Source organism: Trachymyrmex septentrionalis, unplaced genomic scaffold (assembly GCF_001594115.1).
Source record: "Trachymyrmex septentrionalis isolate Tsep2-gDNA-1 unplaced genomic scaffold, Tsep1.0 scaffold223, whole genome shotgun sequence".
Taxonomy (NCBI): Eukaryota; Metazoa; Arthropoda; class Insecta; order Hymenoptera; family Formicidae; genus Trachymyrmex; species Trachymyrmex septentrionalis.
The window spans coordinates 82,354-109,900 of NW_017305379.1; the positions used below are offsets into that span (position 1 = coordinate 82,354).

Consider the following 27,547-nt stretch of genomic DNA (forward strand, 5'->3'; position numbering starts at 1 on the left):
CACAATTTAATACAAGTAAATGCCATGTAATATAAAAAAAAGTTATTATTATTAGTATGTTGAATATGAAAACGTATAATGTGATTATTTAATGATTATGTCCTTTTCTGTGCTCTGTTATATCCTACGTTTTTTAGTTTATTAAAATTGTATATATTATATATTAATTTTGTTTGTAGGATAAAAGATATACAGAAAAGGATTGCGATAAATGATGAATCTATTCTTATTAAAAGAAATATATAGTATATATAAATTGTTTATTGTTAACCTTTTTCTTTTGTTATATATGTTTCATATTATGAGCAGCTATATGTGGGATGCTTTTAACTGTTCAGCAAACGTAGTTTATAAAAATGATTATATAAGTGTATTATCTTCGTGTAACTTTATTCATTAAGGATGATACTTATGCAAACAGTTTATGCAAGTTCTAACAAATCGAGCATAACTTAATTGTGTAATTTTTTTCATTAAGAATAATGTTGCAAGCAGAACGTGTAAGTGAAATCGGATTACAAAAAATTTTTACAAGAAATGATTATAATAAGTATACAAAGAAGAAGAGTATAATAAGTATACAAAGAATAATTGCATTTTAATTTGAATTACAATTATATCGCAAAATGACTTAATAATGTGGTTGTATATTAAGAATCATTTACATATATTCTAAAAGTAAGATCAACGGATATTAATACAGACCTATAGTCTATTCTTTTTAGTTGCAAAAGAAAAGTTAAAGTGTAAGAAATATGATTAAAAGGACAGACTATTGATCGATTGAGCTGAGTCAGCAAATCAAATACGTCAACAGATTTTAATATTACTGAGCTACGTTCGGATTTCCATCTCGGTACTCCCCGGATGTCATATCCTTGCTGTTTACCGAACGTTAAACAAGGATGACACGACACCCATGAAGCACGCAAGTAGGAATCTGAACGCAGCTCTGATTCATTTTGGAATACATAGCTGCATTCAGCAGAAAAAGCAGTTCCGCAATTTTAATGAAAAATTTTACTGTTGTAAAATTCTTGAATATGATTAGTTTATGCATTTAGATCTAGTGAAGAACTAAGGGCAAGACCAATCATATTAAAGAATATTACAATAGTTGGGCTGCGTTCGGAAATATCTCCATGTATTATCTTATCCTTGTTTAAAATTAGGTGAACAACAAGAATAAAACGATATGCGCAGAGGGACTAAGATAATATTTCTGAACGCAGCCTTGCAAAGCTGCGTTCAGAATCGTCATCCGGATGCATCTAGATATTCTTTTATCCTTGTTTAACATTTATGAACAACAAGAATAAAACAACATCTGGACATTCGGATGATAATTCTGAACGCAGTCAATCTTGACCATTCTCGATAGCATCGCACCACGTGATCCCGCGTCCCTAATTATTGACGAATCATGACGAGAGCGCAAGTTTCCGCAAGTTTCCGTACTAAAAAGACCGCGCACCCAACGGCGGACGCTTGCGCTGTGTAGTTCTCCTGCGTTCCCCCGTGAAAGTACGGTTCTTTCACTCGCGACTGCCGCAAAGTGAACAAACTTTTCTGTTCTTCGCGTACGGCGTCGTACGTTCCATAAAAGTGTTATTTCTCGCGTCTGCAGATCGCATTTCCGTTTCATCGCGTTACCGTTCGCAACGGTAAGGCGAATCGTTGGGATAGCCGGTGATTGAACCAGCACCAACAACGTTAACTAGATTCCTCAACCCGTCCCAATAACTTCATGCACCAACATGAGTGACTACTCAGCGGTCGCTCCGCCTCAGAACTTCAGCCAAAGTACCGCATTCGCGGCGGCACTCCAACGCGCCAAGCAGGTAATTACGATTCCGCGATGGACACGTCGACGATAGCTGACGGCGCTGTGTCAGTCGTGTGCGTCTACATGCGGGTTGAGCGTCACTTCCTCGAATCCTCGCGGCAATTCGCGGCCGTTCCGACGCGACAGTTACTTCTCGAATTACGTTATTTTATACACAGTGAACCAATTTAGGAAAATTTCTACAATATAGAAGCCTGGCTAGATTGATTCACATTTGTAAATCTCTTAATATCAGAATAGGATTTGTTTATAACATTTCGTTCAGTTTTCTCTTTTTTTTTTTTTATAGTGATAACCAATTTGGCTCGTCGAGGATATATTATAATGTTTGTATAATATAATATTTGTAAATATTTCATTTTAACTGAAATATTTATACAGAAGTATATAATAATTCAGTTTAGAAGGTAAAGCATTCTATTCTAAGTTTATATATTTGATTAATCTTTTCAGATTGCTGCGAAGATAAATCCCGGTGGTGCTCAAAATAATCAGGATTCCAAGTTAAAACGTCCTCTTGAAGATAGTTCAGGTAATATTTCATATTTCAAAATATATTGATCTCTTCTATAGATCTTTATTAATAAAGGTTAACCGTTTTTTAGATTTGTGTATAATCTGTATTAACATTGTGTTATGTTTTGTATTTTTAGAGCCAGAAGCAAAAAAAATGGCATCGTTAGTAGCAGATCCTTTAATAGGTATTCGTGGAGGACCTGCAGGTAATTCCATTGGAGATTCAAGTGGTCAAGGAGCCAGACCGCCTTCTTCCAATCCATTATGTAGTATGTGCAATGAAGATATCAGAGTTCCAGACAAAATGGTTGGTTTAAGTAAGTAAAATTATGGAAGAGATTACTGGTATTCTGTGTATGAATATTCTATGATATGTTACATTAAATCTGCTCTTATTTAAAAACCTGCTGTGTTATGATATCCTCAGTTTATTATTTATATTGTGACATATGATAATATTACCATATAAATTTAATAGCTTAAGTATTATTATTGTCTTAACATTAATCTAGAAAATACTTGTTGCGTTTTAGAATAGTTATGTGTATTATTTTTGTTGTATTGATTGGTTCTTTTATACTTGTAATTGAAAACGTAATAATAGGAGCATTAGATATGTAATTACGTTTAAGTAATAATAATATATTTACAGTAATTGGCAGAGGTGGAGAACAGATAACAAGATTGCAAACCGAAACAGGATGTAAGATTCAAATGGCACCAGAAAGCGGTGGGCTACCTGAGCGTGTTTGCACGCTAACTGGTTCACGAGAAGCTGTCAAGTAACTTGTTTTCCCTTCTTATTTTGTTAATTTTATAACTATTTTGTATGCAATGCAATACCATGACTTTATATCACGATGAATGATAAGAATTTACCACACAATGAATGATAATGAATTTACTTTTGTCTGTTGACTTTGAATGCAATTACTTTGTATTTTATTGAAATGGGATATGATTGTCAGTTCAAGTTCTATGTTTATAGATTCTGGGTTATGAAAAATACTTTTCTGTCAAAATTAATTGTAAATCAGCCAAGCAAATCTGCTATCCTCCTTAAATTTATGTAGGGACATTTTACATTCTAATTTATTTAAGTGTAAATGTTTTCACCACACTCCCATCTTGTCACTCCCCAAAAATGACTGAAAAATCGTTTTATATCAAATACGATGTTATGACAATGTATAAATATTGCACAATGCTTTATGATCCTATTATTAGACAATGTAATTGAGATATAATTTTAATAACAGCTTATGTATGTCAGTATATTTTATATACGCTACAATTTCGTCCTAACATGCATTTTACAAATGTAAGACATATGCTTTCGCATATTGATTATGAAATGTTTTACAGACTCTTTATTTAGCTCCTGGATGCCAATAGCGGGTTCAATACTTGACTTTCTATAAGCTTCAGAATTTCTGACCATTGAAAATTGATTAATGAGTTGATCTTTTAATTTAATAATTTTGTATTTACTAATAGTTTTTTGCTTTTAATAGGATATGGAGAGAGAAAAAGGAAGGAAGGAGGATAGGATATGCATGGGGACGTGTTAATCACAACATGAAGAAAATTTTATTTATTTATTTGAAATTGTTTAAACCTATATATGGCATTTTAATACCTATATATGGCATTTTGATATAAAATTTTTGAAACCTTTTATTATACCTTTTGAAGATATTGGTCATTAGAAAAAAGAACTATATATTACAAATGTGATATATAATTTTGATCCGCAATAGATATTAGTGCATATTTATGTGTTGCAAACAAATTTTATCGTTGTTGATTAAATCTTTTGACACATGTAAAACAATTTAGTTGAAAAAATATTGTACTTTGGTATTTTATGTGTTTCAGTCGAGCAAAGGAGCTTGTGTTATCAATAGTAAATCAAAGAAGCAGAAGTGAAGGAATCGGTGATATGAATATGAGTGGTAGCAGTGGCGGAATGATGGGACATCCAGGGTTTGTCGAGATAATGATTCCAGGTCCTAAAGTCGGTTTGATAATTGGCAAAGGAGGAGAAACCATAAAACAGCTTCAAGAAAAATCTGGAGCTAAAATGGTTGTCATTCAGGAAGGGCCATCTCAAGAACAAGAAAAGCCTTTAAGGTAAAATACACAAATGTTTTTCCTGCATATACAAATAATTATCTCTTTTAGCTTGATTTATCAGAGCAATATGGCATAATTATTTAAAGCTTGATATCTTTTTTCTATAGAATAACAGGAGATCCTCAAAAAGTTGAATATGCAAAGCAATTAGTCTATGAATTAATAGCTGAAAAAGAAATACAAATGTTTCATAGAGGAGGAAGAGGTGCTACTGATAGAACGGGAAATTATTCTAATGATAGTGGTTTTAATCATGGTCCTACAAATAGTGATGGAGTAGAGGTTAATAATGATTTTTATTATGTTACAAGTGTAATTAAAAATATTTATTGGCTGAGAATTTGACCGTAGAGAGAAAAAGAAATCGAGTGATGCATCTTTTTATTCTTAAAATTTATGAAATTATCATATAATATAGGTACTCGTTCCAAGAGCCGCTGTTGGTGTCGTTATTGGTAAAGGCGGAGATATGATAAAAAAGATACAAGCAGAAAGTGGAGCTAAAGTTCAGTTCCAACAAGGAAGAGAAGAGGGCCCTGGCGATAGAAAATGTTTATTGTCAGGGAAGCATCAAGCCGTTGAACAGGCTCGTCAACGAATTCAGGAATTGATTGATAGTGTCATGGTAAATAAATTTTATATACTTATATACGAATTTGTTAGAATGCATATGTCTACATACAAGCTAATAATATAACATTATAATCAATTCTTCTCATTCATTTTTTAAGTATATATGTTATTCTTTATTTTTAGAGGAGAGATGATGGTAGAAATAATATGGGAGGCAGAGGCAGCGGCCCGAGAGGTAATGGTTTTGGCGGCAATCGTAATCCAAATGAATACGGAACTTGGGATAGACGACAAGGCGGCCCTATGCAAGATAAAATTGAAACAACATTTACCGTTCCTTCTTCCAAATGTGGCATTATAATTGGCAAAGGTTTATTTCATTCACTATATGTGTTAATTACAGAGATATATATGCATTATTGAAACCTCTAAAATCTTGATTATTTTATTCTGAATTACATTTATATAAATATATAATAAATATATATAAATATATAATGTAATATATGTAATGTTCTCTTCTTATACGTTATCTTGCATTTTTTGTATACGTTTTCTGTACGTTATCATGCATTTTTCTTATACGTTCTCATACAATTTTTATTCTAGGTGGTGAGACTATCAAACAGATAAATCAACAGACAGGAGCACATTGTGAATTAGATAGAAGGAATCAAAGTAATGAGAATGAAAAAATTTTCATTATTCGAGGAAATCCTGAACAAGTCGAGCATGCAAAGAGAATATTTAGTGAAAAGCTGGGCATGGTACGTTTAGTTATACGTTTAATTATACATATACGACTATCTCTTAACGTAAGACATTTTTTTTTGGTAATATTTATTATTTAAAGAGTCCTTATTATTTATTTTATTTATTATTTAAAGGGTCCAGCTGGTTCTTCATATACTGCAGCACAAGGAGCAGTGGGATACAATCCAAATTGGAATACAGGATATCAAGCATGGCCAAACCAACCACAATCCACTGATGGAAGTATGTATGGTTTTATGATTCCTTATAGCATGCAAGGAGGTAAGTGTTACATCTATTACGCGATACATTTACTCTTACAGACAATCCTAATCAAGCTCCTGTACAAGTCAATCCGCAGACTGGTCAGCCTGACTATAGCGCTCAATGGGCGGAGTATTATCGGTCATTAGGCATGCATAGAGAAGCAGATATGATCGAACAACAAGCAAAACAAGGAAAACAAGATCATAATCAGCAAGGAGGTAAACATGTTTATAATGTTATGCTGTAAAGAAAATCTTTGTTGACAGATGTAGTATAATTTTTTGCCCAAATTCTACCAAACATTAAAATATTCTCTAAAATATTAAAATATTCTTAAATACAATGTTATTAAAATATTTTAGGCAATTCACAAAATCAGTCTAATCCAACAACAACGGGTACCGCTGGGCCAAATCAACAGCCGCAACAACAGGCGCAGCAGCAACAGCAGGCAGGTGCCGCACAAAATGGCGGTCAAGCCGATTATAGCGTACAGTGGGCAGAATATTACAGAAGTATCGGTAAAATAAAAGAAGCGGAAGCGATAGAAGCTCAAATGAAGGCGGGCAAGGTATTTTCCTTAAAATATAATATTTATTGTATTTTAATATGTTGTATTTTTTTTATGTGATATATGTAATATTATTGCAGCTCGGAATGCAAGGAAACCAAATGGCCCAGCAACAAATGCAGACTCTTCAGGGACAATCGGCTGGTCCACCAGGTACCACGCCTAATGCATTCCCTCAAGCTTACGGAAGTTATCCAACGATGAACGCTGGTTCTGCGCCAACTGGTTATTACGCAGCGAATACTGGATCCAATTCTCAACCACAAACGGGACAACAAAACCCATCTTTTCCAACAGGATATCAGAATTATCCATACACACAGTCTACTTCTGAGAATTAAACTTCCATTTGAAAAAAAGGCAAGCTGTAAGTAAATACGATATATATATATATATATATATATGTGTGTGTATGTATGTATACATATACAATAGGCGTTCAGAAAATTGTATGAAGCATACAGTTTTAATGATATATTATAGGTCAAGTTAATTATTACAATTTAGTTTATTCATCTTTATTTGACAAATAGTTTTGTAAAAAAAACTTTATTTTGTACAGTAGATAAAAATCTAATAATTTGTTTAATAGTGCTAACTGTTAAATGAAAGCTAAAAAATAATGATTATGATTAAAGTTCATATAATTTTCTAAATGTTCTTGTTGTTATATTAAACTGATATAAATTTGAGTGTTTTGTTATATATTGATAAAATATATAAATTTAACATCAAGAAGTCATAATTTTTATGTTGTTTGTATACAGTCTATTATTCTATTACTCTATTTGAAAATTTGATTATTTAACAGTTACTTAATGTTAAATTATTTATTTACCTTTGGTTATATTATTTTGATACTCATCTTTATATTGGCTTGATATTTCGACATATTATAAATCAATGGTGTAAGAATAATTTTATCTATTGATATTCATTGAACCTCTTTCAGGGAATTTGAATTAAATTTTTACAAAACATAAAATCTATGATAATTTCACGGTTTATATGATGATTTGTATAATGATATATTTTACACCTTTGAAATAAAATCTGTTTCTTGTGTATATGGATCATCTCTTTTTACCATAATTATTTGTTTATTTCAGATAGTTTTCAGATAGCTTTCCATCCGGATGCGGTTAATACCTGCTATATCTCCATATATACTTTTATCATAACTAGTTGACTGCTTCATAATCTTCATATATCTTTGAGAATGTCATGAGAATCGATTATATTCTGTTTATACTATAAAACGTCTTGTGTTTTTTATATATATACACGTACATATATATATATACATATACTATAGGATATCCATCGTTCTAAGTTTAAGTAACAAAAAGTATCGAGCAAGAGAAGTTGATTGAAATTAATATTATAAATAGTATCAATATGATATCTGTGTTTTACTTATCATATTGTATGTATTTTTGTTCCATAACATGTATTATTGTAATATAAGTTGAAGCTGGCAGGTGAAGCAGCGGGTCAGAAAGTGGAACGAGGGATCGACATCTGTACCATTTTATTGCCATCCTCTCTCTTTATCTATCTCTATCTGTCTATCTATCATCTATCTATCTATCTATCTCTTATTCTCTCTTTCATTAAATTTGTTAAACTATATCTTTAGAAAAATGCGTTGTTATGAACGATATATTACTATAATAGATTATTACATATATCTTGATAAGACACTTATTTACCTGAAACACTCGTGTTTTATTATAACTATAAAACTCTTGACTATACGAAATGCTATAATTGATACAGCTGCCATGTGTTTCATTACCCATGAAAGTTCTTCTACTGTATACGAAAGATGCATAATATGACATTTATATATGCATATGTTCTATTGCACTTGTGTTAAATACAATGTTACTTTGGTTTTTCGTTTGCTTTCTCGTGAAACACCAATACTATTTTTAGATATTTGGAGCAGCCAATTAGAGAGGTTTACCCGTCCTACAATATGTCATGGCATGGGACATCTACAGTTTAAAATGTTTCATTCAGCATTAATCTACATGTATACAAAGGAATCAGGACCTGCGAACCGGAGATTAATCGGACGGGATATACATAACTCTCTCATAATATGGAATATAATTTACTAACAATATTCTAAATATTACTTAGCCAGTATTACATGTGCTTTTATACGATATACATAACGAAGTATATTGGCTTTTCATTTCCGATAATTAAGTATCAAAAGACTTAACTAGTCATATGTAAAATATTTCAAATTTTTGTATGTCTTTTTATTACGTATTTCAACTAATTTATATAAATGGATACAGAATGTATCCATTCAGGTTGGAAGCTTTTTATCCGAACTATACATTTTTTGGTAAATTTAATCGGCAAAAATTTTATCAGATACAATTTCTTTTAATAGTCTTTATTTTTCATATTAAATGAGATAAGGTTTATAATTAAGATTGTATATTGAAGTAAGATTGATTTACTATTAATAAAATAATTTTATTTTAACGCAATCTTAATTAGAAATTTTATTCCATTATATGTAAATATCAATGTGCTTCCTAGCTAATGCAATTATTGTACTTTTTGATCTTGTCTTTAATCTTTCTCGTCTATATATAATATGCAATGTTTGAAACAATATGTATAAAATAATACATTAACTATACTGATTAAAAAGAGATAAAATTTGAAATATATCTAATATCCAATATAATCTTTCTAAATATATTCGTAAATAATAAAGTATCTATAATAAACTTAAAAACACATATCTATATACTCATTTTTTCGGTAAAAAAGAAAGTTAATGAAAATCTTAGTATTTTGTTACAGTAATTTTATTACGTTACAATTGAAAGTTAGATAGGAATGATAAATAATTACATATTACTATTTTCATTAGCTTAATGCAATATAAAATTACGAATTGTTAAAAAAATCAATTTATGTCTTCAACTATAGTTTGATTGTAATGTTAAAAAAAATTACACATTTTTTAAAAAATATATTCCATACAAAATTAATACGTTTATGTTTATACAATTATATTATTTCAAGAAGCATGAATTATTTTTAGAAAATAATTTGAAAAAATTTGTCATTTCTTAAGAAAAGGATATTATTTCAAAATTAATATAACTTTATGTAAATTTCTATATAATATAAATTTACATAAATTTATATTTGGCTCTGTTACTTATGTGTTTGATGTAACAAAGGAAGTATGTATCTAGACATGTAGTAATACTTTTTTTATGTTAGTATTTATATATACCTTCCACGCATTAATATTTGTTAATAAAACAATTTATGTTTTCATTTAGTACATTTTGTAGCATTATTTCAATTATATTTATAATTTAATTAAAAGATATTTAAAATACATTTATTATGTTATTTGAAAAATGTTTTGAATAAGGTATCAAACGAAAAATATATATAATAATTACTTGACTTTTTCTTTACATTATTTAGACATTACATTTTATAAATATAATGCATAATCAAGTAATTTTCGTAAATATCTCTTCTTTCACAATATGAAAATTTTTTGTTGTAAATTTTACGCATTATTTCATAATATTTTTAATATTACTTTGCACAGATATTAATTATTAAATAAAATTAGAATAGTAGAATATAATGTAATAAGAACATGTATTATAAGTAAAAAAAATCAGGAACTTTACTTATGGATCATATATTAGGTTTAATTATATTCGAAGGATTATTTATGTACAAGTTTTAAATATTTTATACGAAATCTATTTATTGCAAATATAATATAGAAAATATGATAGAACATAAGTAGGGCGATTATTCGCTCCATATACATTACTGGCAAGTATTTTAATCAATTATATTGTCAAACCTCTAGTATCGATATTCACAACCTTGTGAATTATGTTTTTGTTTTATTATAATAGCACAATAATATTTCTCTCTTTCTTTTTATGTATACTAAATTTCTTTTATCAGTTAAAATATTTTTCTGTTATATTTTATACTTTGTGCACATAATTAATTAACATTGGCGAATGTTTCAGGGACAGGCGCAACAGAAAACTTTCCAGTTTCTCTGATCAAGAGAAGCAAATAGCAAATACGTACGAAAAATTTTCACTTATAAATATTTCTGTAAAATATTAAACCGAGAGTAGAGTTTACTATAGGTAGTACAATGCACATTTCATATAAGAATTGTAAAATACACATGTGCATATTCATAATAAAAAGAACGACACATATAAGCTAGTGTTACTCATTCGTTGTTTAAATATGAAATGTATAATTAAAGATAATTAAAGCATCTCAATTTATGGCTGTAGGATAGATTGATACATAATAATATATGATTGATTATTCAATAACAGAATATCTTTAATGATATGAAACGGCGGCTTAATATAACGGAATTCTTTATTTGTGCATGAAGATGTATAATGTATTGTATAACGTTCTTTCATTTGAGCATAATTAATTCGTAATACTTAAACATCATTACACGATACAGTGGTAAATATTTTACAAGATTGCATTTTCGTCCATATATAAACATTATTTGCCAGCAAATAATACACAATCAAATATTGGCGTTAAACATTTTTTTCCTAAGCCTTTTACTAAGGAGCACAATTTAATAATTATAAATCTTTATGTTACTGGGGGTAGTCCGTACAAGGGATTTAATTGTTGCGTGCAGCGTATAAACGTCGCTCGTCGTGGTAATTCGCGCAAACGTTGAGCTCCTATATAAGTGCAGGCGGATCTCAAGCCGCCTAGTATATCCAGCACAGTGTTTTCGACTAAACCTTTGTAAGGCACTTCAACAGTTTTTCCTTCTGAAGATCTACGCATTGAAATAAGGACGGACGATTTTCCATTAATTATCTCTACACACATACTTGTTTGTAGTGCTATAACTTGTTGCAGTCTCACCTGTAGTCTGCAATACCACCAGCGTGCTTCATCATGGCTGTATTGGAGGACATTCCATAAAAAAGTTTGAACTTCTTTCCATTCTTTTCTATAACTTCGCCCCCACATTCATCGTGACCTGCAAATATTCCACCTGCCATGACAAAGTCTGCACCACCACCGAACGCTTTCGCTAAATCTCCAGGGCAGGTACATCCACCATCCTGCACAATGAACATCAATCAGTAAACATAAATACATGTGTATAAATAAAAACGACCTTTCAACGATTATTTGTGCCATTTGTGATACAGAATATAGTAAAATATTTACGGCAATAATGTGGCCTTTCAAACCATGCGCCGCATCCGCGCATTCAATTACAGCGCTCAGTTGTGGATAACCAACACCGGTTTTCATCCGCGTTGTACACACGGAACCTGGACCAATTCCTACTTTAATTATGTCCGCTCCTGAGAGTATCAGTTCTTCCACCATTTCTCCTGTTACAACATTTCCTGCCTGTAGTGGCAGCAATTAATCTTTTTGTTTAAATACAAAATATGCATTGGCGTTTAAATAATTGAACCTATACAGGATGTCTCGAATTTAAATGGCCAAACATTATATAGGCCCGTTTTTTTTGGTTGAACTTTTGCACCAGTTCATCTTTTTTTCTTCTTTCCTCCTAAAGAGAAAAGGAAGAAAGATGAACTGGTGTAAAAGTTCAGCTAAAAAGAACAGGCCTTATAAGTGCATGTAAGAGATCAATAAATTAAGAAGAAGTCTTTTAGAGATGTGCTTGTTTTTGCTTTGTTTTGAAGAAAAAAAAGACAAAACGTAGTTTTCATTTTTGTACCTATTTGTTAGTTATTCATTCATACTTATTTATTCACGTTATTACTTGTTTAATGCAGATATAGTCCAAAATGTTGACCTTTTGCACGCATTGCATTTTGTACGAGCAGCTCGTGTTGCCAAACATTGATCTAGTCAACATAATGACTTGCTGATCCGGCACAACTCTTGCTTGGAAATCGGCATGCGTACTTTCGTACTGCTTCTGAAGCATTATCGCTGAAATCGTACACGAAAATAATAATATTCCGTTTCAAAAACAATAATATTTTGAAAATTATGATTTGTCTTTTTTTGCGATTTTCTTCAAAACAAAGCAAAAACAAACATATTTTCGAAGGTCTATTTTCTTAATTCATATCGATTTCCTATCGCTCGCAAAGTTTGGCAATTTAAATTTGAGACACCATATATAAAGATAATGAGATATTCAATTATACTTACAATTATAGTGTGATTCGGATATCGCACTCTTACTTTTCTCACATACTCTACGAAATTCTGTGAATATCCGTTTGCAACATCTAAACATATGAATGATAATTCCGGTACAACTTCCAAAATGCTTGAAAGCCGTTCATAATCTTCTTTTCCTGTTCCTGAAGTTGCTGCTACATTCTTTGCGCAATCAGGATTTAACGCGATAAAGTCTTTCCATTCATCTGCGGTATAATATTTATGAACCGTAGTAAAAAGACCATGCTAAAAGAATATACACAATAAGTACCCATTATATTCGTATATTCAAATAATTTTATTTGCATAGTTTCATGAATATATTAATGTTATATATACAAGTTTTTAATTTATATTTATTTAACGTATGCAAATATATGTATGCAGATATATGTATATGCAGATATACGTATAAGTAGAAAGGGTCTATTGACGTATTTTAAAATTTAAATCCGATGAAAAATTTTTCAATTTATTTCGAAATGGATTGTTAAATTATTTTACCTTTGAAAGAGCTTTTGCCATTTCAAACGTTCCAATTGTATCCATATTAGAAGCCATCACGGGGATTCCTCTGTATGTTTGTTTAGAATTGCGAAAGGTGATTTCTCTGAAAAGATCTACCTGAAATAACAGTCAGAAGATCAGAGATTTTTGTTTAAAAAATAAATTTATTTTTAACAATACAAAAATTTTAGAAACAAGATATTTAGGTATCAAAAACAATATATTTAACTCATACACACAATGTTATGTATAACTGATATCTTTATACACACCTATATAAAAATATATAAAAACAATACAAACTATTTTATTAATACTGGTACAGGACAGAAATATATATGTATCAAATAAATAAAATTGAAAGATTTAATATAACATAATATATGCAAATATTATATATATATATCAAATAAATAAAATTGAAAGATTTAATATAACATAATATATGCAAATATTATATTAATAATCTCATTATAACAAAAAGTTAAAAAAATACAACAATAATTTTTGTTAATCTTCAATTTATGTTAATTTTCTCATAAAAATATGCAGGATGCAAGGTCAGTCGACATAAATTTAAACAATGAAATCAATCCGGAGTACAGGAAGTAGCAAGAATTAAATCAATAGAGAAAATTTACTGAGGGAGTATAAATTCGGGAGCTTTGACTCGAAGCGATCATGCGAACATTAATTCTGCAGGACGCATAATTGAGCCGACTCAGCCGACGGCGGCCTGTAATTTATTATACACGCGCGCACGCACGTACACGCGTGCAATTCGAACGATCGAATTTAAAATCAAACATATTCGTTTCCGAAAATATACTCAGCGGATATATAACGGACTTGCGATATTGCGCAATGAATAATGTCTCATTTTTTTTTTTTCCTTAATTCTTTTCTTTCGCCGAAGATGCGTGCAATTATTCCCAACGCGAAGGATGCAATTCCGACTTATATGTATACCAAATTATATAAAAACGGCAATACTTACGTCCGATCGGCTTTTCAGCGTGCTCCGCTTCGGGCGTAGCAGCACATCTTTAAAGTCCAATTTTATGTCATTTATTATATTCGGCATCGCGGCGGTGCGGAATCACTCTCGGCGGTCTATACTTTTAACAGAAGACTATTCGACCTCGCTCACTAATTGCCACGTACCGAGAAGGGAGAATACCGAACTGGAGAGAACGAAGAACCCGTGACCGCGGACGTTCTTCCACTGGCTGGTACACCCAGGCATGGCACATTTGATACGCCGTTCGTGCGAGGAAGACAGAGCTATTTTTGTCCCTCTCTTTCTCTCTCTCTTTCTCTCTCTCCCCCCTTATCGAACCAGGGCGGTGCGGTCTGCGGGCGCTCTGAGAGTCGTGATTACTTATTCTGCAATATATACTCAGGGGATGTATTGGAAAAGGAAGGATGTGTTAAAAGGGTGTCGCCGGACGTCAAAATCCGCTTGTCAACATTTATATTGGAAGTTCATATCCTGACAATGTTTCTGAAATATTTAAAAATTTAGATAGTTCTGAAAATTAATTTGTTAGATCATCAAAATATCTTGTAAGAATTTCAACCATGATGAGGAATGCTGCAAAAAGTTTTGATATTCTAGCAATCAATTTGAGCGTCCTACATAAGTATATTTTGATAATTCAATAGAATTATTTTCAGATTTATAATCCAGCTAAATTTTTAGTTATTTTTCGTGTAATAACAAAAATAATTCACAAAGGAATCCCGCCGTGCTTCAAAAAATGCACGTCATGAAACATTAATTATGCGTTAATCCCGAACATTTCCGACGAGATTTATGAACCGTCGATTTCTATCGAGTGCTACTTTATGGAAATCGCGATGCAGCTGAGGTCAGTGTTCAATTCGGATTTTTATCACTCTGGATATGAACGCCAGCCGATGGTCGCATTGCGCAAAATCCTGATCTTTGTGATGACTCGAAAGATTGTAAAGCCATCCCTGGAGACATAAACGTGTATGTATGCACGTTTAATGTACTAATACTGCAGATAACTTATCAGAAGGTCTAGACGATACATCTAGATAATTGAGCAGGCTGAATCTTTAAGTAAAGTATTTACTTAAACGGTCACTTCAAAATGCTTGATTTTTACATTTTTATCATTAAATTTTAATTTTACATTGTCATTAAAGTTTCACCAAAAATTTTATTTGGCAAAACATTTTCAAATTTATTAAAAATTATTTAAACTCAGTAAACATCAATTAATAATAATAACATCAATATTATGTATAATTATTTCATATTCAATAAAACGAATAAATAATATATATATTTATTCAAAAGCCCTATCTCTTCAATATTGTATTAAACAATGTATGTTACGTACAATATGTGTTGTATTACATTTATATTGTGAAATGCGAAATTATAACTGAAATTATAATTGATATTATCTCACTATTAGTTGGTGTTTACTGGGAAATTCTCTGAATTAATTTACTAAATTATATAATTCAACAATTGTTCGTGCATATCGTATATTTTTATATCACTATTATTGGATATTAATTGTATCAATATAAGAAATTAATTTCTTTCTATTCACATATAGCGCGACAACAATTAACTGTTACTGTAATCTACTTCGATCGATTGCGATTAATACTGTATCATAAGGAAATAATAATTTTTGTTACTAGCTATCACTACATTTATCAGTTGACTTGTGTATTTAGTTTTAATGTTTAACGTATTCAATTTTATTGTACTGAAGAGAGTCAAATCTTGACCGAAACGTCTACTTATTGTTATGAAATTGTTTTTAAATAATATATAACTTATTTACATCCTTAGTCGTGGCTGTATGCTCTTTATGATGGTATTATGTTTGTTTAGGTGAAACAATAGTGACAAAGTTTATTAAAATGTCAAAGATGGACAGAACACATTTTATATTCTAACCAACAGTTAATTTTGAATCAATCAAAAATAATAGATTCAAACTGAAGCAATATAGTTTCTTATGAATATTTTTAAAAAAGTCCGAAGTGTGACGTGTATTAAAGTGCAACGTATTTAAAGAGTTACATGTATCTTGTTTTGGCTGCAAAAGTATTTTAATATATATTACGTTATTTAAAAATATAATATTATACAGAGAGAGACAGAAGAAAAATAATATAAAATTATTTTATTATATGTGTAAACTATTTTATCTAACATAAAAAAATCACTTCTGTATATTAGAAATAAGTATAATATCTACTTAAGTTCGTCATGTAAAATACATAACAAATAAATTAATATAACTAATTTAGAATTGAGAATTCTTCGTTTATAGGTCAAAGGATTAGAGATTGTGATGTGACAACAAAATGACATTATATTTTCGTCAGATTTTCTTATATTTAATTCTGCAATGTTCTTTTCAAATTTTGTAATGTTGTACAATACATAAATTTACGAATCAGTGCCAAAAAAAATTTATATAGTTAATAGATTATTTTTACATATTTGTTACCTGTGCATATAATCAATCTTACATATATCTTTTATAATGATGTACAAATTTTTTGTCTGATTCCATGTGCATTTATTCACAAAGATTGTGTGTGTGTGTGCGGGTGTAAACATATACTGAATCCACATTACTCTTTTCTAGATCTACAATATACACAGTAATGATCGATGTATTAAAATTTAAACAAATGGCACTATACTATAATGGAATGGCATAATTTGAAAAATACATTGATTTAACTATCGCACGTAATTTTATAGAAATGGGAAATTGATGAGAGATAAAAATCAAACTAAGCGTAACGTAACCGAACTTTAACAATTGTACTGCATTAATAAAATTGTATCTTTAAAAACTTAACAAACTGAATCTCTCTTTTTTTAAATTAAAAGATAGTATGTTAAAATAATTCTTATGATGCGCTCATGTGCATTAAGTACAAGAAACTTTTATATATAGCGACTCATATGAATTCTACACGCTAAAATTAAACATTTGATGTTTTAATATACAGTTTATAACACATGCGATTTTTGTTAAAGATATATAGCAGTACTTAGAAGGCACTGAAAATAAAGATTGACGAGACCTCAATTTATCGGCAGTTACGCGGGGCAGTGTAACGAAAGAGAGAAGTTCATTGTTTACATGTTTTTGAATTCACCAGAACCATTAGCGTTGAGCATAAGTATGTTAGGATTTTCCTTCTCGAAGGCAGTCGCGTCTCTACCTCCGGGTCTTTCTTCCTGTCCCCATTCTCCTAGAGTTCCACGCATCACGTCTGGCTGTTCCTTCAGTTTTTGCTCCTCCTTCTATGAGATTACTAACGGTTTATGGTCAAACGCAAACGCAAACGCATTGACAAATTGTTTTTCAAGATTTTCAAGATTTATTTAATATTTAAAATAATCAGCCTTTATATCATTCATAATATTTATGACAAATGTAGAGTCTACGGGCATTTTTGCCAATATTGAAATATGGATAATAATTGATATCCAAGTATATTTATTAGACATTGCAGAGATAATTTTCATTTCAAGTAGCTAAATGTTCATAATAAATTTTGTGATCAATACTTGATACGAGAACTCGGCACATGAAAAAGATCATATATCGATTAAAACATTATTCAACATTATTGTTTTTCACAAACCTGTTTATCTTCCTGCGCAAACTTATCGAACATGTTCGCATAAAGTTTCTTCTCTTTAGCTAATTGCTTCTTAATAAGTAAATTACAGATTAAAATTTGTTTAGACGCGGCCGTATTTTTCGGTTGTACTTCTAGAACCTTCTGGAAATCATTAATAGCAATTTCAGGCGATGAAAGCCCAAGATGCGCTTGTCCTCTTCTGAACAGAGCCTTTTCATTTTGTGAATCCAATTCTAAAGCTTTAGCACACTCGTCTCTAGCCAAAACATTTTCATTGGTTTTCAGGTAACATAGAGCGAGGTTTAAGTGAGTTGCTATTACGAGATTATCTCTCTCCTCTTTGAGATCATCCTCGAAACTCGATGCATCATTTAAGTACTTGAAAACTTTCTGGTACACTTTAATGGCTAAATTGATTTTATCGGATGTCAAGTACTTCGTTCCTTTTTCTTTCTGCATCTTTGCTTGTTCTATTTTTTCCGGTGATTTCATTGACCATATACTTGCCTCCTATTAAATAATATTTAGTAATTTAGAAATTTACAGATTACAAATTTATTAGAAACAAACATTCAGCTTCAATAATCATAATTACCTTCTCGAAGTTCTGTAATTCCACTTCGTATTCTACGTCCGCATTCGGTGGAATATTAAATGTCGGATTTCCTTGTTCCTTAAATGCATATTTGCTTCTAATGAACAGCCTAGATTTCTCACTCTTTAAGAAGCGCTGCAATGCTATTTCTATACCGTCTATAATTCCTGCAACTTCTCCTTCTCCAAGAACAAATTCTACATCTCTATCTTCAAATACTTCATCATTATATTTTCCAGTCAAGTGTACTAAAGATATATAAAAATTTATTAGATAAATAATACATAGCACATCATACTTTATACTATTAGATCATGATACTAACTTTTTACAGTACTACCTTCCTCTGGATGAGCATAGCTTTGACCGGCAACAATTTGGAATCTCTCAATACCTTTATCTTTATTCGGAGATAGATCTTCTCCAGACCAATCAAGCAATTCAATCTAGAAAAACAGAATATGTTACATATTAGAATATGATTGTTAAGTTCTCTGATTAATTCTTAATATATATTACATATAGATTTTATTGAATATTTACATACAATATGTATATTAAAATATTTCTAATTCATATGCGTATAATCATGTTAAAGAATCTTATAACAATTATATAAAAAATTACCTTTTTTTAACACGTGATTAATACATTATGTAACATTCCAGTATCATAGATTATTTTAACATTAAAAATACCAAATGATTATTATTGATTGTTCCTATTTTTTAAGTTGATATTATATTTTTTGTGTAAAAGATATTTAAAATTTTTTGATTTTTCAATAATTATGTCGTACTGATGAAATATTTAGTTTTTGACCTATTAATTTTCTTTAACTTCATAATAATTTATTCGCTTGGACCTTTCAGTAAATAAGAACATTGATATTTCCAGTTATATCAACAATGTTAATTGATATTTACTCACTTCAAACTTCAACGTAGCATCAGCTGGAATCAATGGTGGACTACCATTCTCGCCATAGGCATAATCAGGAGCACAGGTCAGCATAGCGATCTCGCCCTTCTTCATGGTAGCGACGCCGATGTCCCATCCTTTGATGACACTGTTATTTCCGAGATTAAATTTGAATGGCTTATCCTTGTCTCTACTGGAGTCAAACTTTGTGCCGTCCAGCAGAGTACCAGTGTAGTGGACCTTTACTCTGCAACCACTCGTAGGAGTCAAATTTCCTTCTCCTTCCTTGATAATTTCCTTCAACACGCCGCGATCCTGTGCGGGAGACAAATCTACCTCGACCATTCTCTGTGAGCGGAAGAGACAAAAGGATTATCAAACCAAAAGACTTTTTCTATAACGTCTACGATGCGATGATACAGCGATAACGACCTAACCGAGTTTGGCCGAGTTTGGCGCTGTTGTGTTGGGAATCGTTCCACGCCGAACTTTCTCGAAATGTTAATGCACGAATATTAATGACGAGAGGAAATGACTTTGCAAGATGCGCACGTGTTTGTGGATTAATTATGTGTGATAGTATTAAAACCAAGAATACGTACGATTTACGAAAATAGGATGTGTTCGCAGATATATACGCAGTAGAGAATCTCGTTCGAACTGAGCAATCTTCCAACACGCGTGCCGGCTGATTCGAAATAATCGTGTGGTCGACGACTTCTCACAATCGTACACACCGGCGCAAATCAATTTTATAGAATTTACTAGAAAACTTGGTGCCGTACATTCTTCCGACGGTCGATATTCTTGCCGATTCGCATTTCCAAATTTCTTTACCGGCCGTTTGGGAATAAGGTAAAATTTGCAGTAGCATTGATGATTTCTACATTACCGATTGCCGCTCTAAAAGATTTCTACATTACATTACCAATGCAATGGAAGATTTTTTGCGCATTATCGATTCCCGCTCATTTTTATTAACTTTAGTGTTTATATACATGGGCGTAGCCAGGATTTTGTTTATAGAGGGCTAAATAGGATTGTGATTTTTGGGGAAGGGGCATAATCGAATAGTATAGATTATTGGACGTACAATTTTGTTTTATATTATTTTTTTTAATTCATTACTGGCAAAATTTATACATATTTAATTTTTTAATGTACTTTATTTTTCTCTTAAAATTGTTAACTGAATCTTCGAACTAGAAAAGCTTAAATTTATATTATTTATAACACTAGCTGTCTCGGAGTCTCAGAAAATCTTTCACCTCCAATTCTTTCTTTTTTTCTAAAATTAATTTCTTGTAAAAACTCATTAAACATAGTCCGTTTAAGTGATTTTAATTATTTTTATTCTTTAAGATCTGGAGAGAAGGATGGCCTCTCAGTCCCATGTTGGCTACGCCAATATTTATATTTATAAAAAAAATCGTTAGGTCTGTCCGCGTTGCTTGCACTTTCTGTACTCAGCATCTTCTCTTTTTCTTCAACGCCCAAATATGTATATTAATTTATCTCATTTTAAGTGCAAACATTTTTAGGAATTTCAAGCAATGTAAACAGACCTAATGGCTGTATTAAGCAAAAAGAGCAACTTTGCAACTGTAAGATTCTTTAATATGATTGATCTTGCTCTTCATTCCTCACTGGATCTGAATGTATAATCATATTAAACCAATCTGAGCTTTCTTTGCTGAACATAATCATTTATTAATTTGGTAATATAATACATTTATTTTTGTACAGTAACGATATTTAATTCAATATTCCTCTTCGTTATCGACATATTTTATTTCAGCCATTAAAATCTGTGTTGATACGTCAGCAGAAGAAACCAAAATAAAATCTCGTTATATATATACCGTAAATTATTGATTGTATAATTGGTTTTTTTATTGCACTTTTCGATCCCCGAAATCGCTGTGATAAGCGTCTCCTGGATCTGCTCCATGATTATGCACAAAAATCGACTTTGATCGACTTGGAAGTCTATTTCGGTGTTCGTTGGCTCCTTCTCGAGGATCTCGAGCGATATCATCCTCATCTGTCCTCATCGTCATTCCCGTCTATTAACTTGCGAACGAAACGACGTGTCAATTTTACGCAGTTGGGCCAATAGGAAATCCTTTTTGCCGGAGCGTCCCATGTGTCGACGAATCGCCGTGAGGCGTTTTCATCCAGCGCTAGCGTGTCTCGTATCAAGCGATTACGCAGTACGCACGTTGAGTGCGCCATATTTTCGTTCCGCGCGCTTTATACTACGATCATGGCGAATGTGTCCTGTTGCCGCGTTAAGAGCGTTTCGTGAACAAGTTGAAGTGAGAGATAAATTTCCATTGAATATAGTGGCCGAGACTGCCGAGAGGTCGTCGCTTACGGTCGTTGACGGATCGTGCATAGCATTCCGTGTCATATTGACGCTCAGTTCGCAATCGGATCAAGCGGACGGAACAGCACTAAAAGGTTATTAATGGCGAAGTGCGGGAGCCCGCCTGAGCCCGCTACGGGAACACGAGCAACGTATTGAGGAGTGTTGTTAATTGTCGAACTTGTTCCTGAACCGGCTACCGCGAGTCGCCGCGATCATCGGAATGATGTCTACTAAGCAGGAGGTACCAAACATGGCTGAGCGTTGTCGAATTTGTCTGGTTGACCAGGGCTGCATGACTAATCTGCAAGACGAGCGTTTGGAAGCCAAGCTCAAGGACTTGATCAGGTGCACTCGCATTGATGTAGGTCCCCTTTTTTGTATTTCACTGGTTCCTTCTGTCAAATTGCATGTTTGATTGAACGCTTATGCTTGTCTACAGATCAAGTATGATGAAAATCTACCAGGAGTTGTGTGTCATGTATGCTTGTACAAGCTGAACATGTGGAGCGAGTTTAAAGAACAGTTTATACAGTCCAACAAATCCCTGGAGCAACTAGAAATGTGGGAAGAGTCTGATAACACTGTAAGTTGATGTAGTATTTTTTTAGATTTATTCTTTTTCTACTTCAAGTTCTGAACTGATGTATACTGGTGCAATAACTTATAGTGAAACAATTATAACTTGTTTTATTCTAAAGGCCATCACACGTACAAAAATTTTAGTTGTAATTGTAAGAGAGCCATAAGCATATCAGTCAATCAGTCAAGCGTTTTAAAACATGAGATTGTAATTTTGATAGTGATGAGTCGATTTACTTGCGATCTTATGATTACGACTAAAATTTTTGTATGTCTAATGACCTTAACTTAATGTGTGAATTATTTCACAACTAATTCAGAATTTTTAAAAAGGAACAAATATAGCTTTATCGATTTTTAAGCCTGATTTATAATATGCTTTTTGCTTCCTGCTTCTTTTTTTTTTCTCTTTTCTCTTTATGGTTGTTTTTATCAACAATCATCTTGTCACATATTTTCGATCTCTTCTATCAAAGTTCATCAACTTCAAAGTATCAACTTTTATCTTGGACAATAGAAAATGAGGAAATAGAATAAGAGGTGAAAAAGCAAGAGATAAAAATTGGAAAACAAGAAATAGGAAACAAAGAGTAAATTGTAGATTAGATTTTTGTCGCTTTAGCACTTTACATTTTTTATTTTTATCTTAGATTGAAGATCCTTTGAAGGATAGCAGTTATACATCAAAAGATACAGAAAGGAAACATAGAAACAGCCAGGATAATAGTATTGAGAAGGTATTTTTATATAAATTTGATAATATTATTGATTCTATGTTTTGTAACATTTTCTTTGTGTGTGTGTGTGTGTGTGTGCGTGCGCGCGCGCGTGTGTATGTATGTAAACTAATAGCGTATTTTTCTGACAGCTAATGCGCACTCAATGCATATTAAAGCCGTTGTACATTAATCTAATCTGAATGTAAAAATGATATATCTCAATTAATAAATTATCCAATGTATATTTTATCAAATACCACAATAAAATGTATTGAGGATTTTGCGGTTTAATTCGTTTCTATATTTTTATTAAACGTACATCTTTACGTTGATTTGTGTACGATGGCTTTAAAGTACACTGTGTGCGCACCAGCTCTGTTAATAAAAACCGCTATAAGTCCTTTCTTGGCAATGTAAGCCATAAAATAAATATAAACTTGATCATCCATCCATACCATTATCCTATCGCTACAACACATCTCTTTTTATACAAATTCCTATATCTATCTAATGATTTATTCACAGAAGAGAAAGATTTCTTATCCTTACATATCACAGAAATATCACGGAACATAATCACAACCGTTATTCTGCTATTGTTACCTTAACTTGTTGCTATTTAATTACATCAAATTGTGCCAATCTTCTGTGTAGTTCCCGATTCTTCTTCCTCCTCATCCCAGATCTTTTTTTTCCGCATTCTTTTTCCTAATATCCTTTTCCCTTTCTTTCTTCAACTTTCTTAGAAACTTATTTTTCTAAATATAAATAATGGAGAGCATATATTTTTCTGAGTTCAGTCCCTCACTTGAAAGTCTATTCCATATTTCCTTTCTGTCCCTACCTAATATTTTGAATCAGCTACTTTATTTTCCGACACTCTTCCATATAATGTTCCATGCAATCTGCACATACTCCTGTCCAAAATGTACATCTACTTTCCTCACTTAGTCAGTACTTATTTCTTTCTATTATATTTCCCCACTTAAGTTTCATTCTCTCTAATCCTCTTATACTTTCTCTTATTCCTACCTTATTCAAATTTTTCTTTCTTAAATATTTGGGGCTTCTATTTCCTATGTTGAACCTCTTGTATCTGATAAATATTTTACTCAACCCAAAATTAATTGTTCTATTTCAGAAAAAATCAAAGATAGATACATCTTCATTGGAAATTGCTTGCGACACAGGCCAAATTATACTAGACACAATAAGCATATCGGATAACGATAGTTCACCTAAATTGAAAAAGAATGCGAAAAATGACGAAGAGCGTACAGAAAGTAAAATGTATTTAGGACCAATGAGAGCTAGATTATTGCCTGCAAGACGTGGCAGAAATATCGAACGGAGAAAGGCGTCTACGAAGCGTTGGGTAGAGAGGAAGAAGGCGCTTTTGGCTTCAATAGGGCAGGATGTATCCGATACAGATTCCATAGCTTCCGACGAAGTGCAATTATCGCCCGTGCAGAAGGCTCGTGCGAAGGATAAGGAAATAGAGAGACAAAGGAAAATAGCCAAGGTGCTGAAAAATCTAGAGACGAATCTTACGGAGAAATATGTTCTTCGTGATAAAGACATAGATTCCGACGCACGTAGAACGAGAAGTACTTTGCAACATAATAACAAAAACACTGTCAAAAATTTGTTGAACCAAAACAACAAGAAAAATCCTGTCGGGAGAAATAGGTCCTCTGTAGACAGCTCGATAGAAAACTCCCCATCTTTGTTAACAAATAATTTTACATTAAATGACGAGAAAAAATTCGAAATAGAGAATGATGACCAAACTTTTGAACCTAGCTCGTTGAAATCCGAGTTAGTGATCGGTGACACTACGTTCTGTATAACGTCTACGTTGATTCTTGTGAACGGAAACAATGAACAAGCAGAGTGTAATAATTCAACGAAGGATTCTAAAAACTTTAGTCCTGACGAAAGCAATCGGGAGAGGAATACTGATATCTTCGATGCGGTTCAATTGCGTAGAGTAAATCCCGTGATAACTACAACAAACCAAAAGAATAACAAGCCCAACAATAAGTTCATTGAAAGATGTTTGAATATTGAAGTAGAAGGTAATGAATTGTCGGTTTTAAAACGTGTACAACGCGAATTGGCAGATTTTGTCCAAAAAGAAATTAAATACAAGTTATTCAGCACGAACGATGACGACGCGAAAATCAATAAAACTGATAGCATTCAAACAGAATCTACTACTTTCTTCCGGGAAAAACTCGACCAGAAGTTGAAAGATATAATAGAAAAAGCTATAAAGAAAAATATCGTATTATCTGAAGGCAATACGAGCGATGCGTACAGTCAGAGCCCCAAGGTATCAGTGTTGGCAAAATCGCCCAGATATCAGCCGAAGGTTGTGGTAAAACGTCTAGACATAGCAAAGGAGAGTAAGCATTATAAAATTAATAACGCTTGTGCGTTAAATATGAGTTCGTCAAAACGTAAGCTCGCCGGTCCATTTATCACTCGTAATAAACGTGCGAGCATAATTCCAGTAAGATACGGTGAGTATGCCTCATTAGACTCCGATTCCGAAGCAACGAATAATAATAGCATTGAAGATCCCAACGAATGGTGTCCAACACCTAAAACGACTAACTCAAAAACATCCAAGACAACGCCGAGACAGATCATTATCGGCAAATCAGTGGAAAAGAAACAAAATGAACAGAAGACTGATTCTGAAAAGATTGTCAAGACAGCGTATACCAAAGTTGAGAATCATATATGTGGGGTATGCGGATCAATGTTTCACAGTCGGACGGAGGTCGAGGCGCACGTTCGCACTCATCAATTGGCACCGGGTGCTTCCGTCGTGCAGGTTATACTACAAAATAAAGAAATCGTGCCACAACAGATTAAGCCGCAGCAGATTAAGCAGAAGATGATGCGCTGTAAGAGATGTCACGAGATAGTTGAAGCGCGTTTTGTGAAGGTGCATGTATGTAAAACGTATCATAAGTGTCATATTTGCAACTCCATGTTCCGTGCGAAGAATCTTCTCTTGAAGCACTTGGAGAACCACGATACCAAGTTTAAACTGAACGTGATCGAGAACAAAAAGTTGAATAATACTGATACGTTGCAGAAAATTGTAACGGTTGCGTCTGCGTTGCCGCAAAAGGCTCAAGATCAAGCCCAGGGAAGTGAAACCACGATAAAAACGGAAATGAAAAATGAGAAGAATGATATCCAGTCCGATAAAATAACTAGTACAGGTGTAAAGCTGGAAAGCACTGAAAATATTATAACGAAGCCTAAAGAAACGTATACTTGTTTCGTATGCGATAAAATCTTCACAGACGAGGAGGTACTGAAGGATCACTTGCAGAAGCATTGCGATGATGAAAGTGAAGGAGAACAAAATAACAAGGAGCAGTATCAATGTGCTATTTGCGGCAGTACTCTGGAGTCAGATCAAGCGTTAGAAGAGCACGTTGGTAAGCATTTGTTTGACGATGAAGACGACAATCCTAATCTGATTAGTATAGACCAAGGCAATGAGAATGAAAGTAAATTAAAGGCAAACGATTCATATCAATGTGGGCAATGCTCAGAGATGTTTGATTCAGAGGTATTGTTAGAGATGCATATGCACGCGCATTTGGAGGAAGTTGCGATAGCAGAATGGGAGCAGCAAGGATTGAAGATTTATCAGTATCAATGTACGCTTTGCGATGAATTGTGTAATACAGAAAAAGAGTTATCTGAACATTTGGACATACATAATGCAAATGCGCATGTATGTCAATTATGTGACAAGCCCTTCCGCACGTTAGAAGATCTACAAGAACACGTTGCAACTCATTGACATACTCGACAATGTTTTATATGAAGATATTAATAAAAATTACAAAACATCTTTGATATAATAATGAGCAGATGGTTGCGTTCGGAAAGTGTATTTTAAGAACTATTGCATCATAACATGTCTTTATCATTTATTAGACATAAAACAAGAATAGAATAATGCAATTATTCTGACAGCTCTCCAAACAACTATGATTGTAATGTCCTATTATACGAATGTATGCTGCCATAGTTGCTGAAATCAGTCAGTAACAACATGGATATATAAATTTTCTGAACGAAATATACAAATTTAGCTGTACATTTAATTACATAATTTGTTAATTTGAAATTTTGCTGATTTACGTGCATAAATGATTTATATACAAATATAATGTGATTTATAAAACAACATGCTGTTTAAAAAGTTTAAATTTTTGAAACTTTGATTTATAAGAGATTATATATATATATATATATATATATATAT

General features: G+C 32.2%; 4 protein-coding genes across 9 annotated transcripts; 2 read left to right on the plus strand and 2 right to left on the minus strand.

The window, feature by feature from the left end:
• Window positions 1-1,757: 1,757 nt before the first annotated feature.
• On the plus strand, window positions 1,758-10,901 carry LOC108748502 (far upstream element-binding protein 1). Of its 3 annotated transcripts, none has more exons than XM_018486729.1 (14): window positions 1,758-1,841; window positions 2,300-2,378; window positions 2,500-2,679; window positions 3,015-3,144; window positions 4,241-4,495; window positions 4,606-4,780; window positions 4,917-5,123; window positions 5,255-5,441; window positions 5,681-5,838; window positions 5,959-6,067; window positions 6,148-6,309; window positions 6,454-6,662; window positions 6,743-7,029; window positions 10,709-10,901. In XM_018486729.1, the coding sequence occupies exons 1-13, from the start codon at window positions 1,758-1,760 to the stop codon at window positions 7,001-7,003; spliced, it is 2,196 nt and encodes a 731-aa protein (XP_018342231.1). In that variant the 3' UTR covers window positions 7,004-7,029; window positions 10,709-10,901. The 3 variants fall into 3 exon arrangements, with proteins under 3 accessions (XP_018342231.1, XP_018342229.1, XP_018342230.1); XM_018486727.1 differs by lacking the exon at window positions 10,709-10,901 and adding an exon at window positions 8,601-8,824; XM_018486728.1 differs by lacking the exon at window positions 10,709-10,901 and adding an exon at window positions 7,772-8,230.
• Window positions 10,902-10,945: 44 nt separating this feature from the next.
• On the minus strand, window positions 10,946-14,654 carry LOC108748504 (GMP reductase 1-like). The gene is made up of 6 exons (XM_018486730.1): window positions 14,398-14,654; window positions 13,398-13,517; window positions 12,882-13,139; window positions 11,913-12,101; window positions 11,601-11,803; window positions 10,946-11,511 (listed from the first exon to the last, which is right to left on the minus strand). Exons 1-6 carry the CDS (start codon window positions 14,482-14,484, stop codon window positions 11,316-11,318), a joined length of 1,053 nt encoding a protein of 350 aa, XP_018342232.1. The 5' UTR covers window positions 14,485-14,654; the 3' UTR covers window positions 10,946-11,315.
• A 2,651-nt stretch (window positions 14,655-17,305) lies between these two features.
• Window positions 17,306-20,369, minus strand: LOC108748506 (peptidyl-prolyl cis-trans isomerase FKBP4-like). 4 transcript variants are annotated; one of them, XM_018486732.1, is made up of 6 exons: window positions 20,181-20,363; window positions 19,588-19,926; window positions 18,983-19,103; window positions 18,658-18,905; window positions 18,063-18,572; window positions 17,306-17,718 (listed from the first exon to the last, which is right to left on the minus strand). In XM_018486732.1, exons 2-6 carry the CDS (start codon window positions 19,921-19,923, stop codon window positions 17,551-17,553), a joined length of 1,383 nt encoding a protein of 460 aa, XP_018342234.1. In that variant the 5' UTR covers window positions 19,924-19,926; window positions 20,181-20,363; the 3' UTR covers window positions 17,306-17,550. The 4 variants fall into 4 exon arrangements, with proteins under 4 accessions (XP_018342234.1, XP_018342237.1, XP_018342236.1 ...); XM_018486735.1 differs by lacking the exon at window positions 20,181-20,363 and adding an exon at window positions 20,016-20,147; XM_018486734.1 differs by lacking the exon at window positions 20,181-20,363 and adding an exon at window positions 20,011-20,147.
• A 1,334-nt stretch (window positions 20,370-21,703) lies between these two features.
• On the plus strand, window positions 21,704-27,361 carry LOC108748505. The gene is made up of 4 exons (XM_018486731.1): window positions 21,704-22,310; window positions 22,389-22,532; window positions 23,179-23,265; window positions 24,389-27,361. The coding sequence occupies exons 1-4, from the start codon at window positions 22,170-22,172 to the stop codon at window positions 27,077-27,079; spliced, it is 3,063 nt and encodes a 1,020-aa protein (XP_018342233.1). The 5' UTR covers window positions 21,704-22,169; the 3' UTR covers window positions 27,080-27,361.
• Window positions 27,362-27,547: the final 186 nt, after the last annotated feature.

Coding starts and splice junctions, on each gene's coding strand:
- LOC108748502 (XM_018486729.1), top strand. CDS start 1,758: ATGAGTGACTACTCAGCGGTCGCTCCGCCTCAGAACTTCAGCCAAAGT. Junction 2,379..2,499: donor TCCTCTTGAAGATAGTTCAG/GTAATATTTCAT, acceptor TTGTATTTTTAG/AGCCAGAAGCAAAAAAAATG. Junction 5,124..5,254: donor AATTGATTGATAGTGTCATG/GTAAATAAATTT, acceptor CTTTATTTTTAG/AGGAGAGATGATGGTAGAAA.
- LOC108748504 (XM_018486730.1), bottom strand. CDS start 14,484: ATGCCGAATATAATAAATGACATAAAATTGGACTTTAAAGATGTGCTG. Junction 12,102..12,881: donor ATCCGAATCACACTATAATT/GTAAGTATAATT, acceptor CTGCCACTACAG/GCAGGAAATGTTGTAACAGG. Junction 11,804..11,912: donor TGAAAGGCCACATTATTGCC/GTAAATATTTTA, acceptor TTCATTGTGCAG/GATGGTGGATGTACCTGCCC.
- LOC108748506 (XM_018486732.1), bottom strand. CDS start 19,923: ATGGTCGAGGTAGATTTGTCTCCCGCACAGGATCGCGGCGTGTTGAAG. Junction 19,104..19,587: donor ATGCTACGTTGAAGTTTGAA/GTGAGTAAATAT, acceptor CTGTTTTTCTAG/ATTGAATTGCTTGATTGGTC. Junction 18,573..18,657: donor AATTACAGAACTTCGAGAAG/GTAATTATGATT, acceptor ATTATTTAATAG/GAGGCAAGTATATGGTCAAT.
- LOC108748505 (XM_018486731.1), top strand. CDS start 22,170: ATGATGTCTACTAAGCAGGAGGTACCAAACATGGCTGAGCGTTGTCGA. Junction 22,311..22,388: donor TCAGGTGCACTCGCATTGAT/GTAGGTCCCCTT, acceptor GCTTGTCTACAG/ATCAAGTATGATGAAAATCT. Junction 23,266..24,388: donor AGGATAATAGTATTGAGAAG/GTATTTTTATAT, acceptor GTTCTATTTCAG/AAAAAATCAAAGATAGATAC.